General features: G+C 36.4%; 2 protein-coding genes across 6 annotated transcripts; one reads left to right on the top strand and one right to left on the bottom strand.

Annotated features, from left to right (window-relative positions):
- Positions 1-3,843: 3,843 nt before the first annotated feature.
- Positions 3,844-6,376, top strand: LOC105127110 (leucine-rich repeat extensin-like protein 4). Of its 2 annotated transcripts, XM_011028237.1 has the most exons (2): positions 3,844-5,434; positions 5,771-6,376. In XM_011028237.1, exons 1-2 carry the CDS (start codon positions 4,124-4,126, stop codon positions 5,966-5,968), a joined length of 1,509 nt encoding a protein of 502 aa, XP_011026539.1. In that variant the 5' UTR covers positions 3,844-4,123; the 3' UTR covers positions 5,969-6,376. The 2 variants fall into 2 exon arrangements, with proteins under 2 accessions (XP_011026539.1, XP_011026538.1); XM_011028236.1 differs by having other exon boundaries at positions 3,844-6,376.
- A 2,286-nt stretch (positions 6,377-8,662) lies between these two features.
- On the bottom strand, positions 8,663-14,912 carry LOC105127109 (probable ADP-ribosylation factor GTPase-activating protein AGD14). Of its 4 annotated transcripts, XR_842546.1 has the most exons (14): positions 14,479-14,911; positions 14,337-14,398; positions 14,120-14,207; positions 13,953-14,014; positions 13,654-13,750; positions 12,983-13,438; positions 11,653-12,537; positions 11,045-11,209; positions 10,867-10,971; positions 10,689-10,772; positions 9,997-10,090; positions 9,869-9,914; positions 9,088-9,417; positions 8,663-8,885 (listed from the first exon to the last, which is right to left on the bottom strand). XR_842546.1 is itself a non-coding variant. In XM_011028232.1 (13 exons), exons 1-13 carry the CDS (start codon positions 14,575-14,577, stop codon positions 9,279-9,281), a joined length of 2,382 nt encoding a protein of 793 aa, XP_011026534.1. In that variant the 5' UTR covers positions 14,578-14,911; the 3' UTR covers positions 8,663-9,278. The 4 variants fall into 4 exon arrangements, 3 of the variants coding, with proteins under 3 accessions (XP_011026534.1, XP_011026535.1, XP_011026537.1); XM_011028232.1 differs by having other exon boundaries at positions 8,663-9,417; XM_011028235.1 differs by lacking the exon at positions 8,663-8,885 and having other exon boundaries at positions 9,330-9,412; positions 9,864-9,914.
- Between the last annotated feature and the right edge of the window lie 166 nt (positions 14,913-15,078).

The raw sequence follows: 15,078 nt of genomic DNA, 5'->3' as shown, positions 1-15,078 counted from the left end.
ACCAACTTTACTTGCACGACCACCTTGATTGGTGGTTTCTTATACACAGGCCAATTGGAGGGAGGAAAAAAATGGAAACAAAATGATCATGAAAATGACGAAAAAATGAAAAGCAGAGGCAAGAACTCAGTGAAGTTTTCATATTGACAGCTTATTCAGCATAGAAGTTATCATCATCTTCATCGTGGAAGTTATCTCAGCCTCTGGTTTGACGAGTATTATAGGACTTGCAGTTCAGGAATTTCTGAGCTACTACATGGAACTGCACTTCTGAGGTCTTTCCACAATCATTGCAAAGGATCCAAACCCGCAGAGCAATCATTAGTGTATTTAACAAGCAGCAAGCTGGTTCAGCGTCTTGGGAAAATTTGATAAATTTGCAGATCTTTAAAAATAGTTTTAATGGTTAATATACTAATACTGAAGAGGAAGAGAGAATCAACCTTTTTATTCTGGTAAGGTTCTGGCATTGGCGTAGCTGCAATTTCCACGTCCAATTTCTCACCCATACCTCAGACATATCACAGTCAACCTTTTTATTCTGGTAAGGTTCTGGCGTTGGTGTAGCTGCAATTTCCACGTCCAATTTCTCCCCCATACCTCAGACATATCACAGACTGTAACAGTAACAAGTATAAATCTCTGCAAGTTTCCAAACCATTAAAGAAGCAACTGGAAACAGCTGCTGGAGGGGAACTCACTGATAATGACCTCACATTTCCTTTAAGCAGCTCTTGTGAATTACATCTGCAGTTAGGATCCAGCCATAAAGACCAAAAACATTACTTCTCAGTTTAAAAGGGAACAAGCCATGAGCCTGAGGCATAGAGAAAGTTGTAATCTAAACAATGGAAAGAGTTTTAGAACAAGTTATGATAAAGTTATCATCATAACATGTTCTAAAACAGGAAAATCAAAACCTAAACATTATCCAAGCGTGTGGCGAGTGCCTTGCAGTGCTGCAAGCCTGCACCATTATACATCTGGATATTTTCTATGCAGTAAACCGGTGAAGTCATTTTATGCAGAGTCCACGAGACTATCATTAGACTGCAGCCAAAAAGATCATTCGCTATTTGAAAGACACAACTGACTATGACCTTTTTTATACACCTTTCACTATCAACTTAAATATTTTTTGTGACTCGAACTGGGCTGATCACAATCCCAGTGACAGAAGAAGCACCAATGGATTCAGTATTCGTCAAGGCAAAAATCTAATATCATAGTGTACCATGAAACAAGAAATTGTCTCGCGTTCAAGCACAAAGGCTGAATACTGAAGCATGCCTTTAGCTATAACAAAGGTATACTAGATTAGGATGTTACTGAAGGAGTTCCAGATTTACCTTTCCTCACCTCTTATTATGATCTGGTGTGACCATATTAAAGCACTGTTCTTAGCCTTAAATCCTTTCACAATCAAGCCTAGAAGTTTAAACTTTCTTTTTATTCGTGTATTCAGTTTGTTTATATTTACGTTTCCTTAAACTTGAATCAAAATGAAAACAAATATATTAAGAAAACTATTTGATTTTCGTCTAAATTTTTCCTTTTCTTTAAAGAAATGTTCTGCTTTAATTCCCTAGTTTGAAGGATACGAGAGTCGAACTCACCTCACATAAACTTCTTATAAAGCAGTTTATATATGAGGTTGTGAGTTTGAAGTTTGTGATAATAATTATTTTTTAAATTTTAAAAGAATTATTTTTAATATTAATACTTTAAAAGAATTTAAAAATATCAAAAAAAAATTATTTGAAACAAAGAAAAAAATAAAAATATTTTAAAATACAAAAACAACTATTCTTAAAAAAAAACCTTAAGTTTTATTTTTAAATAAAGTTTTTGTTTTGTATTCCATTTCAAATGAAAGTTGGGTAAAATTTAAATTTTTTTATTTTTTTGAATTGTCTTAATATACTATATCAAAGCTTTTATTAAGGCCATATATTAATAATCTCATAGCCTTACTCACACAGATATCTCCGAGCCCAAACCTATAAACGGATTCAGTGATCCAAGCGAGAGGAAGCGAACTGATGGCGTGGTCACGCCGGATGCGGTGAACCAGAGGAAGGGGATCCGCGATCCGCTGAGCTCCGCTCTCTGGACAGGAAAGAAGAGGCGCCGACGATTCGGCAATGAGAGACGTTAAAGCTTTTGGGTCCAGACTTCACGGGTCCTTGTCTCTCACATACCGTGTCCTTTTCTTGGACCCCGCTGCTATTAGTTCAGATGTCATGTCACTGATTTGCTCAAGTGGGGGTACGGCTCAGCCCTGCAACTCAGCCGGTTTCTCTCGCGCTGTGCAGAGCCTGTTGAGCTCACAATTTGCTATTAAAAATATGATTGTTGTTATGATTTGAGATATTTTTGTTTGGTTTAAAAATATATTAAAATAATATTTTTATATTTTTTAAAAATATATTTAATATTATTAAATTAATATATATAAAAAATAATTTAAAACTTTTTAAAAATATGGTTTTAATAGCATTTTCAAATATTATTCACGGAATCCCCTATAAAAATATTTTCAAATACTATTCACAGATCGCCTATACAAATAAAACTTGAAATATATTTGTTTTTGTGATTTTAATATTTTTTAAAAAATTTAAATTATTTTTTTTATTTTAGATTAATTTTTTAAGATTATTTTAATGTATTAATATCAAAAATAATTTTTTTAAAATTAAAAAAAATATTTTTTATATATTTCAGAGCAAAAATAACTATTATTACACTTTCGAATACCCTAAAAAAATAATAAAACAAAAACTCTCAAATAAAAAAAAATAAAATGATTCATATTTGTATAATTTTTAAGTAAAATTTTATTATTCTATATTTGTATTTTCTATCCTTTGCTCACATACTTGCAGTAAATATGATTTAAGTTCATATAATAATTTCTTTGAGATAATTCAACCATGGTCTGATTTATTAACCCCCCTCCTATTGCACTCATAAATTTATTTTTATGGTTTAAATTTATTTTATTTAAATTGTTTTGATGTACTAATATTAAAATAATAATAAAAATATTATCGTAATATATTTTTTATCAAAAAAATATTTTAAAAAATAATTATTATAACAATAACAAACAAATAAAATCTAAATAAAGAGTTAAAAAAGAGGTTGTTGAGTCCGGTAGATGAGGAGAGTAAGAAGCTGCTACTGCCCAAAAAAGAAGTTTTCCGGCAAATGCTGCTATCCCACCTCCCTCGTCTGACTGAGAAATTGTAGCTTTACAAAGACAAGGGGATTTGCTTGCTTCTATCGTATGGCTACTCGTTTGATTCAAGAACCAAAAATAGAGGAGGCCCTACAAGCAATATCTTTAGGGTAAAAACTGTGGATGGCCAATATCAAATTGCTTGGTTTCAAATTGTAGGGTAAGCTACTCAGTTCACAGGTGAACATTTAGTTGCTCCGGAATGCAGTCAAGCGAGCTGTTTGTCCGGTCGGTTTGATCTTGAAGCTTTTTTTATTTTTAAATCAAATAACATGTTATGTGTAAGATGATCCGTTATTATTTATTTGATCTTAAATATATTTTTTTAATATTAGTATTAAAAAGTATTATTTTTTTTAAAATAAAATATATTTTTAAAACATAAATACAAAATAAAAGGTTACACAATTTCAAGTTGTCACATTGATATACCGACTTTTTACTTGGAATTGCATTCTAAATTAAAATTTAATTTTTTTTATTATATTCTTGAATTATTTGGATGGATTGATATTAAAAATAATAAATAAATTATTATATTTAATAAATAGTAAGTCGAATCCTTATGTTTGACAACAGGTAACAACAAAACACTGTTAGGCTGTTGGTTTCTGTGGGGATTTTAGCCATAGGCAGAAAATAAAGCCGAGTTATTATGAGGAAGCAACACCAAAAAGTCTTCATTGAGGCTTTCTGTTGTGACTTAGCTGCAATTATTTATATTTCTCATTGCCTTAAAAACTAATCTCAAATCCAACGCCATTTTTCCACCTCCAAAGTCTCCTCCTCCACTACCAGCTCTCTTGCTCTGTGTCTAAATCTGAGAAAAGCTGAAAAAGACAGGGAGGGTTCCGTTTTATATTGTATAAAAACAAATCCATGCATGTTCAGTACTGGTGTCTGATGAAGGAAAAGACTCACATTCTTCCATTCTTTACCACTCTCACTCTCATTGGCTTCACCGCTGCCCAACACCACTCCTTTTCTAGCAATGCTGACCCCAGAGACTTACGAACAACACATATTGAACAGAACCAGAGACAGCTTTTATACTACAGAGAGGAGCTTGATGTAGAAGATGAGTATCTGATGTTACCACCTTGCCTCAAATTTGACAACCCAAGACTCAGAAGTGCCTACATTGCACTCCAAGCATGGAAGCAAGCCATCATCTCGGATCCCTTGAACCTCACATCCAACTGGGCGGGACCTGATGTTTGTAATTATACTGGTGTCTTCTGCGCCACAGCTCTTGATAATTCGTCGATCCAAACCGTTGCTGGGATTGATCTAAATCATGGCGACATGGCAGGCCACTTGGTTGAAGAGCTTGGACTCCTGGCCGACATTGCCTTGTTTCACATCAACTCCAACAGATTCTGTGGGAGAGTACCGAAAACTCTCAAGAAACTAAAACTCCTCTACGAGTTGGATCTAAGCAACAATCGTTTTGCAGGCGGATTTCCTTGCGTTGTTCTTGATCTTCCAAAGCTCAAGTATCTTGACCTCCGATTTAATGAGTTTGAAGGTGATTTGCCGAAAGAGCTGTTTAATAAGGATCTCGACGCAATTTTCGTAAACCACAACAGGTTTGCTCTTGAATTACCGAATAATTTTGGTAACTCACCTGTTTCTGTTATGGTTCTGGCGAATAATAAATTCCATGGATGTTTTCCGACGAGTCTGGCCAACATGTCTAGGACCTTAAATGAAGTGATTCTTACGAACAATGGCTTGCGCTCATGTTTACCTAGGGAGATAGGATTGCTAAAGAAAGTTACGGTTTTTGATGCAAGTAATAACAAACTCGTCGGCGCTTTGCCTGACACCATCGGAGACATGGAGAGTCTAGAACAGCTAAATGTGGCACATAATATGCTGTCAGGAGATATCCATGATAGCGTGTGTTTGCTTCCACATCTGAAGAGCTTTAGTTATGCTTATAACTTCATCACTGGTGAGCCACCGGCATGTTTGGATTTGGAAGATTTTGATGATAGCAGGAATTGTTTCAGGGCAAGGCCCAAACAGAGATCAACACTGCAATGTAAAGTGTTCTTGTCTAGGCCAGTTCATTGTGAGGCTTTTAACTGTCACGAGTTTGATCCTTCTCCACCATCACAGCCGCTGCCGCCGCTACCCGTTACTTCACCTCCACCGCCACCCCCTCCACTATCATCGCCCCCACCACGACCACGACCACCACCTTCACTAGTTCCTCCATCAGCACTTCCCTCACCTCCCCCTCCATCATCAATGCCGCCGCCACCCCCAATACACTGTGTTCCACATCCACCTTCACCTCCACCACCTCCTCCCTTCTACTCACCTCCACTACCCCCACCAAACTCACCTCCTAATTCACCTCCGCCGCCACCTATTTATCAATCACCACCCCCGCCAAACTCATCTCCACCACCTCCTCCCTTCTACTCACCTCCACTACCCCCACCAAACTCACCTCCTAATTCACCTCCGCCGCCACCTATTTATCAATCACCACCTCCGCCAAACTCATGCCCCCCGCCTCCCTCATGTGCAGAACCTCCTCCACCTCCATCACCCCCGCCATGCCAGGCGCAACCGCCTCCAATTCAATACTTGCCACCTCCACCTCCTCCAGTTTATAATCCACCACCACTGCCAGCTCCAGTGTATAATGGTCCATTGCCACCAATTACTGGCATATCTTATGCATCTCCACCACCTCCATCAATCAGCTAAACTGGCAATTCGTTTGAGAGATTTCTCCTTTCACCAGCCCTATGAAATCACAGTTACTTGACATGTATTCTTGGTAACATGGGGCAAAGACCGGACTTATGTTATAGTAATGATTCAAGAATTGTTTCACGCCATTGAACGTAGCAGAATTGATAATTGAAAAGACATTTGGAGATAGAAAATAACAGAAGGAAGAGAAGTGTGCAAGAAGATTAAAGTTTCCCATGCTCCTATGATTGAATTGCCATGCTTGTTTTTGAGTAGTTAATAAGAGGAAAGATGTAGAGAGAAAGACAGATTGTAATTACACATATGAGATTCGTATTAGCAATCTATCTGTGCTTTTCAATGGAAGGATCTAATGGCCACTTCAACGTCACTGTTTATTATGTTCTTATATTTCTAGGATACAGCAGTCTCATCACCCCGGGGTTTTTGCTTCTCTCTACTTCTGCACTCATTTCGCCATAATTAAGGTGAAAGGGAGCAAGAAAACATCTTCCCAGTTGCAACCTTATAATATTAGGTTCAATTCCTATCTAATAACACTTAAAATATATTTCGATGCTCATTTGGCTTGTTAAATTAGTGTGACAGATTTCAGGTTCATCCTTTGAAACATAAGAACTAATCCAACGAAAATCAAAGCGCCCTCAGGTTCTTCAGTTTTCGCCATTGAATCACTTCCAAGCTGAAATTCAGGTTTCTAGCACCAAGAGAGTACTTCAAGCTCCTCTTCTACGGTGGCATATTTCACTTGAAATTTTGAGTGTACTAAAAATAAGATAGATCAAAACCATGAAAAGCAGGTATAACATGACAAATGCCAAGGCAGATTTTTCAGTTGATAGTCAAGAGTCTTCTCAGATATGGTCTCCTGCTGTATATTCATTTCTCAATAGCTCGTCATATCTTTTACAGCTACCTGGAAGATGTTTCCCTTCAACGATGCATCAGATTTCAACGTTTCAATGTTATTATGTGAACTTATGGCAAGAAGATCACTTAGTTTTAGGAATTATTAAGGATGATTTGGTCACTTAATAAATATTAATTGTGTGAGAAAATTGTGATTTGTTAGAAAAGTTTTTAGAGGAAGTGTTGCTAGTTTTTTGAAAGATTATACTGTGTTTTTTCCTTTATATTGAGTGTTGAGGAAATTTGCTCATGTATATTAACATAATAGATAATGGATTATGAGTGCTATAATTTATCATATTTAATAGCTCATTTCTTATTTATTTTTGTGTTTTAAAAGTATTTTTAAATAATTAAATTTTTTTATTGGCTTCAATTTATTTTTTTTTGTTGTTTTTAGCTCATTTTGATCATTGATATAAAAAATAATTTTTTAAAATAAAAAAATATTATTTTGATATATTTTTTTAATAAAAATTATTTTAAAAAACAACCATAATTATATTTTCAAATAAAAAAGTCCTGAAAAATAACTATAGCCTCAAATACATTGTTTTGCTTTATTTATAATGCTTTTGACTTTTCATTCAAGAAATGATGCTATTGATTTCACGTGACACATTTGTAAGGCAAATATAAGCTCACAAATTGGTTTCATGCTCTTAAGGATGGGTTTATGGGCAATGAAAAAACATGTATTAATTATTATGCACGTGAAAAAAGCCAAAGAAGAAACCATGCTATGATAATAATAAAAAAAATAAAAAGAACAAAGGGCAGAACAGAAGAATGACTACATGAAAAAAACTCGTTTTGATAAACCATGTTATAACAATATAGAGGAATCCATGTGAAAAACCATAGGAGAAACCATGCTATAAAAGTTTGTATGGTGACAACAAAGAAAGAGAGCTATAAATGGTCACCAATCTTTGTACAAAAGAGAAACATGATATTAAAGGTGTGTTTGTTTGACATTATGATTTAAAAATATCGTAATCATAATCCAAACATACACAAATACCTAATTTGATTTGGTTAAGTATGAGGGTGGGGGGGGGGGGTTTCTATGATGACAATCCCAGCATGTTACAAATTAGGGTTGCTATGGTAAGCTGAAAGCCCATGAACATGGATTACTAGGATAATTATAAATGTGAGTAATTATGAATTGATTTTGTATTTATTAAATATTTAAAATGGATTAAGTTTGTATGAATGTGTATGGAAATTATGTATTTAAAAGTTTGGGTTAAATTGATTCTAAATGAATGAATATATTATATATGTGTTTGGTCAAATAAAAATGTTGATTTGTTATATAATTTCAAGGAACATTGCAATGGCCAATCTGTATCCACAACATAGAACGGAAAGGCATGTATCAAAGAGGATGAAGACACAGGATGATTCCTTTGTGATGCTTAGATGAACTGCTGTTTCACTCACGGGCTCAAGTGCAGCAATTGGCTTTTATGTGGGATTGCTGTGTGCACGCCTATTGAAAAAAAGAAAGAAAGGAAGACTGGCCATGCTTAACATTTTAGCTCCATAGAATTCCATGGAAACCTCAAGATCCATGAGTGAGTTCCATGAATAATTAGAAGTGTATTGGAGTATTAGATCCCCAACAACTAGTTTTGGATCAAGGCTTTGTTGTTGTTAATTGGAGACTTAGATCTTTCTCACCATGTGTTTCCGATATCCCTATGGCAGAACATTTTCGGTTGTGAATCAAGAAACACAACATCAGTAACACCCTTTTACTCTCTTGTGTGTAATTTATAGTTTCTAACTTCAAATAATACAAGACGTTCTGCATCAGATATTTGTTAGAACATAGACAAATGATTCGCTGAGACATTCTTGTTCACATTTGTTAGATCCTTTGCCATTATAGCTAAAATGTGATTGGTGGCTGCTCAACATTTGTCTACGACAGGATCCAGAGGACAAGCACAAGCTGAAAGAGGCTTCTAACTCCATGTGTTATAGATCACTGAAACGACATTCTCTTATTAGATTACGATTTCATGTTTTATCTTCATTATATTTCATAATTAACGAAAACATCTGAAAGGAACTCGCTCCAGTGGAGTGCATTAACCATACCATCAAACTATGAGAGATGGCAGAATTCACCAGATGAGCAAAAAAGAAACAAAATAATAGGTCATTATATGATGACTACGGATAAGTACCATAATTCGGGCAATATAACTTCATCCAAAATGGTCAGATCTGTGCTCTTTTGAAGCCGTTTATGATCATCCTCTTGGCCATTGGTACAGAAGACAAGACCTCATTCAGCCAGCTTGTTCCTGTTTGACAGCAAGGAAGGTAGATTTTTGTCCTGAAAATTTTGGGACTGTAATTGAATTTCAAATCTTATCTATCCAAATGGATTGCCTCCCCTTGAAGGAAGAGAACTTGAGGAGGTTGGGAGCAAGTATTCGTTGGTTGGTTGTTGAGCCATATCCAAGGACCCAAAAGGAAATCTCTCACTGCCAAGGTCGCCTGGTCCTTTTGGTCTGAAAGGAAATTCATTTAAGTATGAATAATTTCTATTCCATGTGAGAGGAGTTATCATCGTGTGCTTGGTGAACATAGTCATGCAAGAATGGTGACGGAAGACGAAGCATTATGCTTGTTGTCTATACATCAGCATAATGTGGTTTTGAATGTCAATGGTGTGGAAAAATGCATATGAAGAGAGCACCTCGTAGGATAATCCTCAGAAGAACATCATTGCAGTTTATACAGACCATGCAAATTTGAAACAGTGTGTGAATCCTATTTCCCACCGACTTTGACTCCCCCCCTCCTATCCTACCAGTCAATTGGGAAGTGAGATCCTTAAGAGTTAATAGGCAAATTAAATCAAGTGACATGGTGAGATCTAGTGAACTGAATAATAAAGATGACCAAATGGTGAAAAGTACTTTGAAAGCAAATGATGAGACCGAGGATAAAGAATGTTACCTGGAATTAGGCAAATTCATGTATGCTTGTTGTCCCATGTATCCACCTAAGATATAGAAAGCTGAATATGAGGACCAGATAGGGATCATTTATCAGTAGGTATTGAAGATAGGCAGAAGTGAATTTACCACAATGCATGGCTGACGCAAAGGGTGGGGACTGTGGAGGAAATGCGGAAGTATGCATTGGGAGACCACTGTGCATATTTCCCATGGAAGGAAACTACATCAAAAAGAGTATGTATATTTAGAAATTTACACAACAGGCTTAGATTAAAAAATTTATTCAAGAGAAACAAAAGAGCCTTGAAACAGCTCTGAACAAGAACAAAAATATTGCTTGCGGTAGATATGCTTTCTAATCTAGATATGTTTATGATAAAACACATCCAGGTCCTTGGCATGGCTATAAAGGTCATTGTATGCAAATTGCTTCTTGTATATGTTAACTATTGGTGAATTCAGCATGATCGTACAAGTCATATTCGGATATAATGCGTCTTATGGAATTTATTTGAGTTTCTGTTGGCTTTTTGAACCATATTTTTTAATCTGAAAACTTGTTTTAATGCCAATCTAAGAAAAACTCAAAGACACCATTACTTGGCCGTGGTGCAAGTTAGATACAGATTAAAAAAAGTGTACAAAGACATGATATGTCCAAGTAATGTAGATTGAAGAAGAACTCGCACAGGCCAACATGACCAAAATTTGATCTCATAAAGGTGTGCCAAGAGCTCAACATCAGCATACCAGAAAAGAAAATAGGCAGGATGAGAAAGGTAAATGCATGATAATATCAGTTCGAGTGATGTACATACAGGTGGGGCTTGTACCGAAGTGGATTGTCCATTAAGATTGAACAGGTTCATAGATTTTGTTGGGTTTGGATATGCTGGCACAGGCTGTAAAAGAACCCGATAAACAGTCATCAGCATCTATATGTTTCACAGGTGAAAAATCAGATTCCTTCCCATTATCATTTGGTTAATAACATACCGTTGCATTAGGATAATATTGCATGTTAAATCCCATGCCATAAGGTGGAGAAATTTGCCAGCCTGGAATTGGGCCTGGAGTGGATGTGGTTGTAGTAAAAAGGTCCTGCAGAAAATTGAATGTATACCATTAAAAGAATATGAGAAACAGCTGACACCATGCTAGGCAAGGCAATCACCACTGGAAGTTCCTTTCTTCCACCAAATTTTGTTTCTGATGCAAGAGGCTTGGATTTGGCATCAGAATTGGATTCTTGGGCTGGTGTCGAGACATCTTGAGAAGGGTATTCCCCGAGGAAATCTGGAGGTCCCTGAGCATTAGGAACATTTGATGAAGTCCAGATCTGCAAATTTGAAGAACAAGCACACAAGTTATAAATAAAATTACCTGATATCAGCATCACCACACAGGCATGGATGCATGGGGGACATAACAAAGGATTTTTTTTAAGACAAGAGAACATAACAAACTTGAAACTATAAAATTAAAAAAAAAAAATGGTAACCATAGCAATTCCCACTCATTTTAGTATCTCTATCTGAGCCAAATTTTGGAGTTGTTATTTCATTAAACAATGGATCTGGAAAAAAATCATCAGGGGTGGCCTGCAGGGACGAAAGTGATATTACAATTCACATATTGAAGACACGGAAGTCCTTCTGTGGATGCTCCAGAACATGGTCTTATATCTTGTGGATAGAGTTATTAAAAACCTTGAACTCTGAAATAGCATGGTTCTAGATATTCCTTAAACTCCTGAAGCTCAAACTAAGTCCAAAAACTAACCTGGTCATTTACCCCTCCAGCTGGTGTATTAGTAGTCTGTTGTCCAGTAGAGCTTTTATTGGCAGGCAGTGCAGAAGACTGTTGTTGCATGGTGGATATCTGTTGCCCATCAGAAACCTTGAAAGTTGAGTCACCATTGTTACCAAGCGCAGCTTGTGGAGGAACTGCACTAGAAGGTTGCACTGGCAAAGAAGTATTTAAAGGGGTTATGTATGCATCAAAAGCATCGATTAGTGTCAATGTCTCCTCCAAGGGCGCGGCTGGTACAGGGTCACCTTCAGGCAGGCTGATCCCAGATGCAGTTGCTGTCTGCACCACAGGTGCAGCTAGTGAAACACTTCCCACAGTCACAGTGCCTCCAGACACGGCTGTAGAAGCACCAGCGCTACAGGGCAGTGTTAACATCTGCTCCACAGGTAGTGAAACACTGCCAGCAGGCATTTTGTCTCCAGATGCAGTTATAGAAGCATCAGTTGCAGAATCAACACCACTGCTTGGTAATGCAAACATATGCCCTGAGGGCCCAGCTACTGAAGCACCACTACTCATGAGTATATTTTCTTCAGATGTAGCTGATGAAGGGTTATCACTAGTTGGTATTTCAGATGTATTATCAAAAGGAGTAACTGAGGGAATTGACAACTCCATCAGTAAAAATTCCAACATATTTGGTTTTGGGACTGGAGGTATGTTCTCCTTTCCAGAGGATTCATATGAGCATTTGCCTTCTTCACTGGATGGAAGATTCTCCAGCGCCACTGGTGCTGCCGCGGCATTTGAGGACTTGGAATCAGCATTTAAATCAACTGAGCTTTCTGAATTATTACTTTTCTGTTGCACAGGATTCCCATCAGCAGATGCCATAGGGCAGGAAGAAGCGGGCGTCTGCAGAAACACAGAGAATTTCATAGGACTAGAAAGTAAATAGTCTACAAGAAGAACTGACTGTATATATCAAATTGTGATTTGCAGAAAACTACAAAATACAAGTTTGTAAAACATGAGTCACACAGGAGTTTTTATTCAAAATTGTATCTAGAGCTGATATATGGAATTTCAGATCATTCCACCAGCATTCCTTGTCAACGGAAATAAACCTTCAATACAGAAGGTGAGAGAATCCATGAAAGTAAAATGATGAGAGTCTAGCAACAAATGAAATGCTTCTATTTCATCTCAAAAGTCCTGCCAGTGCAGCTTGCATGTTCTATGCCACGTTACCTCAGTCCTCGCTAGAATCAACTGGGATGCTTCTCTACAGATTTTATTATGTAAAGTAAGTGTACTCAGCCAATCTATTGTTACCACATCAATTTAGAGATTACCACACCTGACTGTGAACAGATGCATCCTTCCCGTTGGGTGCTTTAGAATGCTCAACAACCTGTAGAGGCGGAAGATTCTTCCCCAGAATATCTTTAAGAGGGCGTACCACAGGGGCATTATTCTTTTGAATGTCAGATGACCTGTTCCCAAACCTGGACTCTGTCGGTGAAAACAGGTGGACATCAGTCTGCCTGATACTTCGTATTTTGTCATCTCGAAACCTGTCATCAACAATCTCAAAGTGAGCAGCACTTTTCTTAAAACCTCCATATCTTGTATTTTCTTGGGAATAACGAGGACTTCTTCTTTCATCATCATAATATCTGAAAGTCTTGTCATCAGTTCTTCCACTAAAACCACATCTTTCACTCCGCCCTTGTCTATCTTCATAGTTCAGAGTTCTAGATCCACCAGAATATAAAACAGCCCTCCTGTTCTCACTAGACTCCTCCTTGTCAGTCTGCATAACAGCCACAATAACCTTTAACAAAATTTTGGTAGCTTTAATTGGAGCACACTCAACATATTTCCCACTATTCCCAGGATTCCAATTCATGTGGTCCAAATTGTTGAATTCACTACTTTCAATATTAGATACTGATAACTGTTGCCCAAAATTTAACGAAACATAGAAATTATGTATATGTAACCATATCTATCTTTGGAGGGATTTACCAATCTCAGCCTTGACAGTTTCTCTTCACTTTTCTCTCCATTGTATCTTCTATCCATGTAAACATGCTTGATAAAATCTCGAAGCTTTTGTAGATTACTAGAAGAACCAAAAAAAAAAGAAGCAAACTATCAGGATACATTACTCAAAATTCCCACAATAAAAAATAAATCCAATTTCCAAGCACAGTCGCATGCACGAATGTGCAATCTTGTGATCCCCTTACACAACGCAAATCGCACAATCATGATTAACATTTCTCTTAAAAATTAACATATTGCACACCAACATATAAAACCACCTGCCATCAGGAAGCTGATTACGCTGCGGATCCCAATGCTTCAAATAAATCTGTCTCGCTCTCTATTGAGAAATAAAAATAAAAAAGTTAGACAAAGAAATTAAAAAATTTCCTATAAAAATACCTACATTGTTAGCAATAAAGTAGTATTCAATTTCATGCCCAACCTCATTCCCTCCTGCTTGGAGAGCACTAACTTCTTCCGCGTTAAATTTTGCCATCGAAACCGATTTGACTCTATGCGTAAATTCCCGACTAGAAAAATTCATCAGAATTAAATTCATCTCTCATGCTTAAATAACAGAAAATTCAACAAAAAATAAATAAATAAACTTAGCCCAACAATTAAAAAACAAATAAATAAAAAAAAAATATAATACTTACTGAATTCCACTGCAGCTTGTGCAAACAAATGTGAAGAAGGTTGTGCAAACATATTGTGGTCCCTGCAAAAAAAAAAACAAAAAATAATTAATTAAATGAGATTAAAAAAGAAAAACAGAAAAGAAAGAGAGGGGGAAATTACCAAGCTATTGCAATTAATGCAACGACGATTTTCAGGGAGTTTAAGAAGACCGCGAATTATCTTCTCAATTCTCTCCTCTTCTTTGTCTTTCTTCGTCATTATTTTCTCGTGATGACGCAGCAACAAGAAGGATTGATCGATCGAAACCGCAGCGTTGTAAGGATTTGAGGGTCTGCAGATCGAATTTGAAGAAGAGAAACCCTAGAAATTGAAAATGGGGATAGGAATACATAGGAGAATTTGGTGGAAAACAATGTCTTGCTCGAGCGAGGTTCATGGAGGGAAAATAGCCGAGAGAGACGCTTTGATCGCTGTTTTTTTCGCTGATTTAAATTTGAAAACCATGTTTTGGGCTTCACGGCCCTATCATGGATGGGCATTAGCCCGATCCAGAAAATTTGCTTATAATCGCTTTTTTACTCCATAACAAAAAATAAAAAAATACAGGCTGATTGAATATTCTGAATTAACTCAAGTTAAAAAAATAAAAATAATTAAATTTATTAACAACTCGAGTTTATTGAAAAAAAAATCAAAACTAATATAACTTGTTAATTTAAAAAAAATAACTTTATGTTGATATATTTATTTCAAATAAAA

The sequence above is a fragment of the Populus euphratica genome, unplaced genomic scaffold (genome assembly GCF_000495115.2).
Source record: "Populus euphratica unplaced genomic scaffold, PopEup_1.0 scaffold50.1, whole genome shotgun sequence".
Classification (NCBI taxonomy): domain Eukaryota; kingdom Viridiplantae; phylum Streptophyta; class Magnoliopsida; order Malpighiales; family Salicaceae; genus Populus; species Populus euphratica.
Note: the sequence above shows the minus strand (reverse complement) of the source record. Positions and strands in the feature narration are given on the sequence as shown.

What these genes read in the sequence shown, in the direction of transcription:
- LOC105127109 (XM_011028232.1), bottom strand. Translation starts at nt 14,577, where the DNA reads ATGACGAAGAAAGACAAAGAAGAGGAGAGAATTGAGAAGATAATTCGC. An exon ending in ACAAGCTGCAGTGGAATTCA is followed by an intron (nt 14,208 to 14,336) that starts GTAAGTATTATA and finishes GAATTTTTCTAG; the next exon opens with TCGGGAATTTACGCATAGAG. An exon ending in TGCGTCAGCCATGCATTGTG is followed by an intron (nt 9,915 to 9,996) that starts GTAAATTCACTT and finishes TCTATATCTTAG; the next exon opens with GTGGATACATGGGACAACAA.
- LOC105127110 (XM_011028236.1), top strand. Translation starts at nt 4,124, where the DNA reads ATGCATGTTCAGTACTGGTGTCTGATGAAGGAAAAGACTCACATTCTT.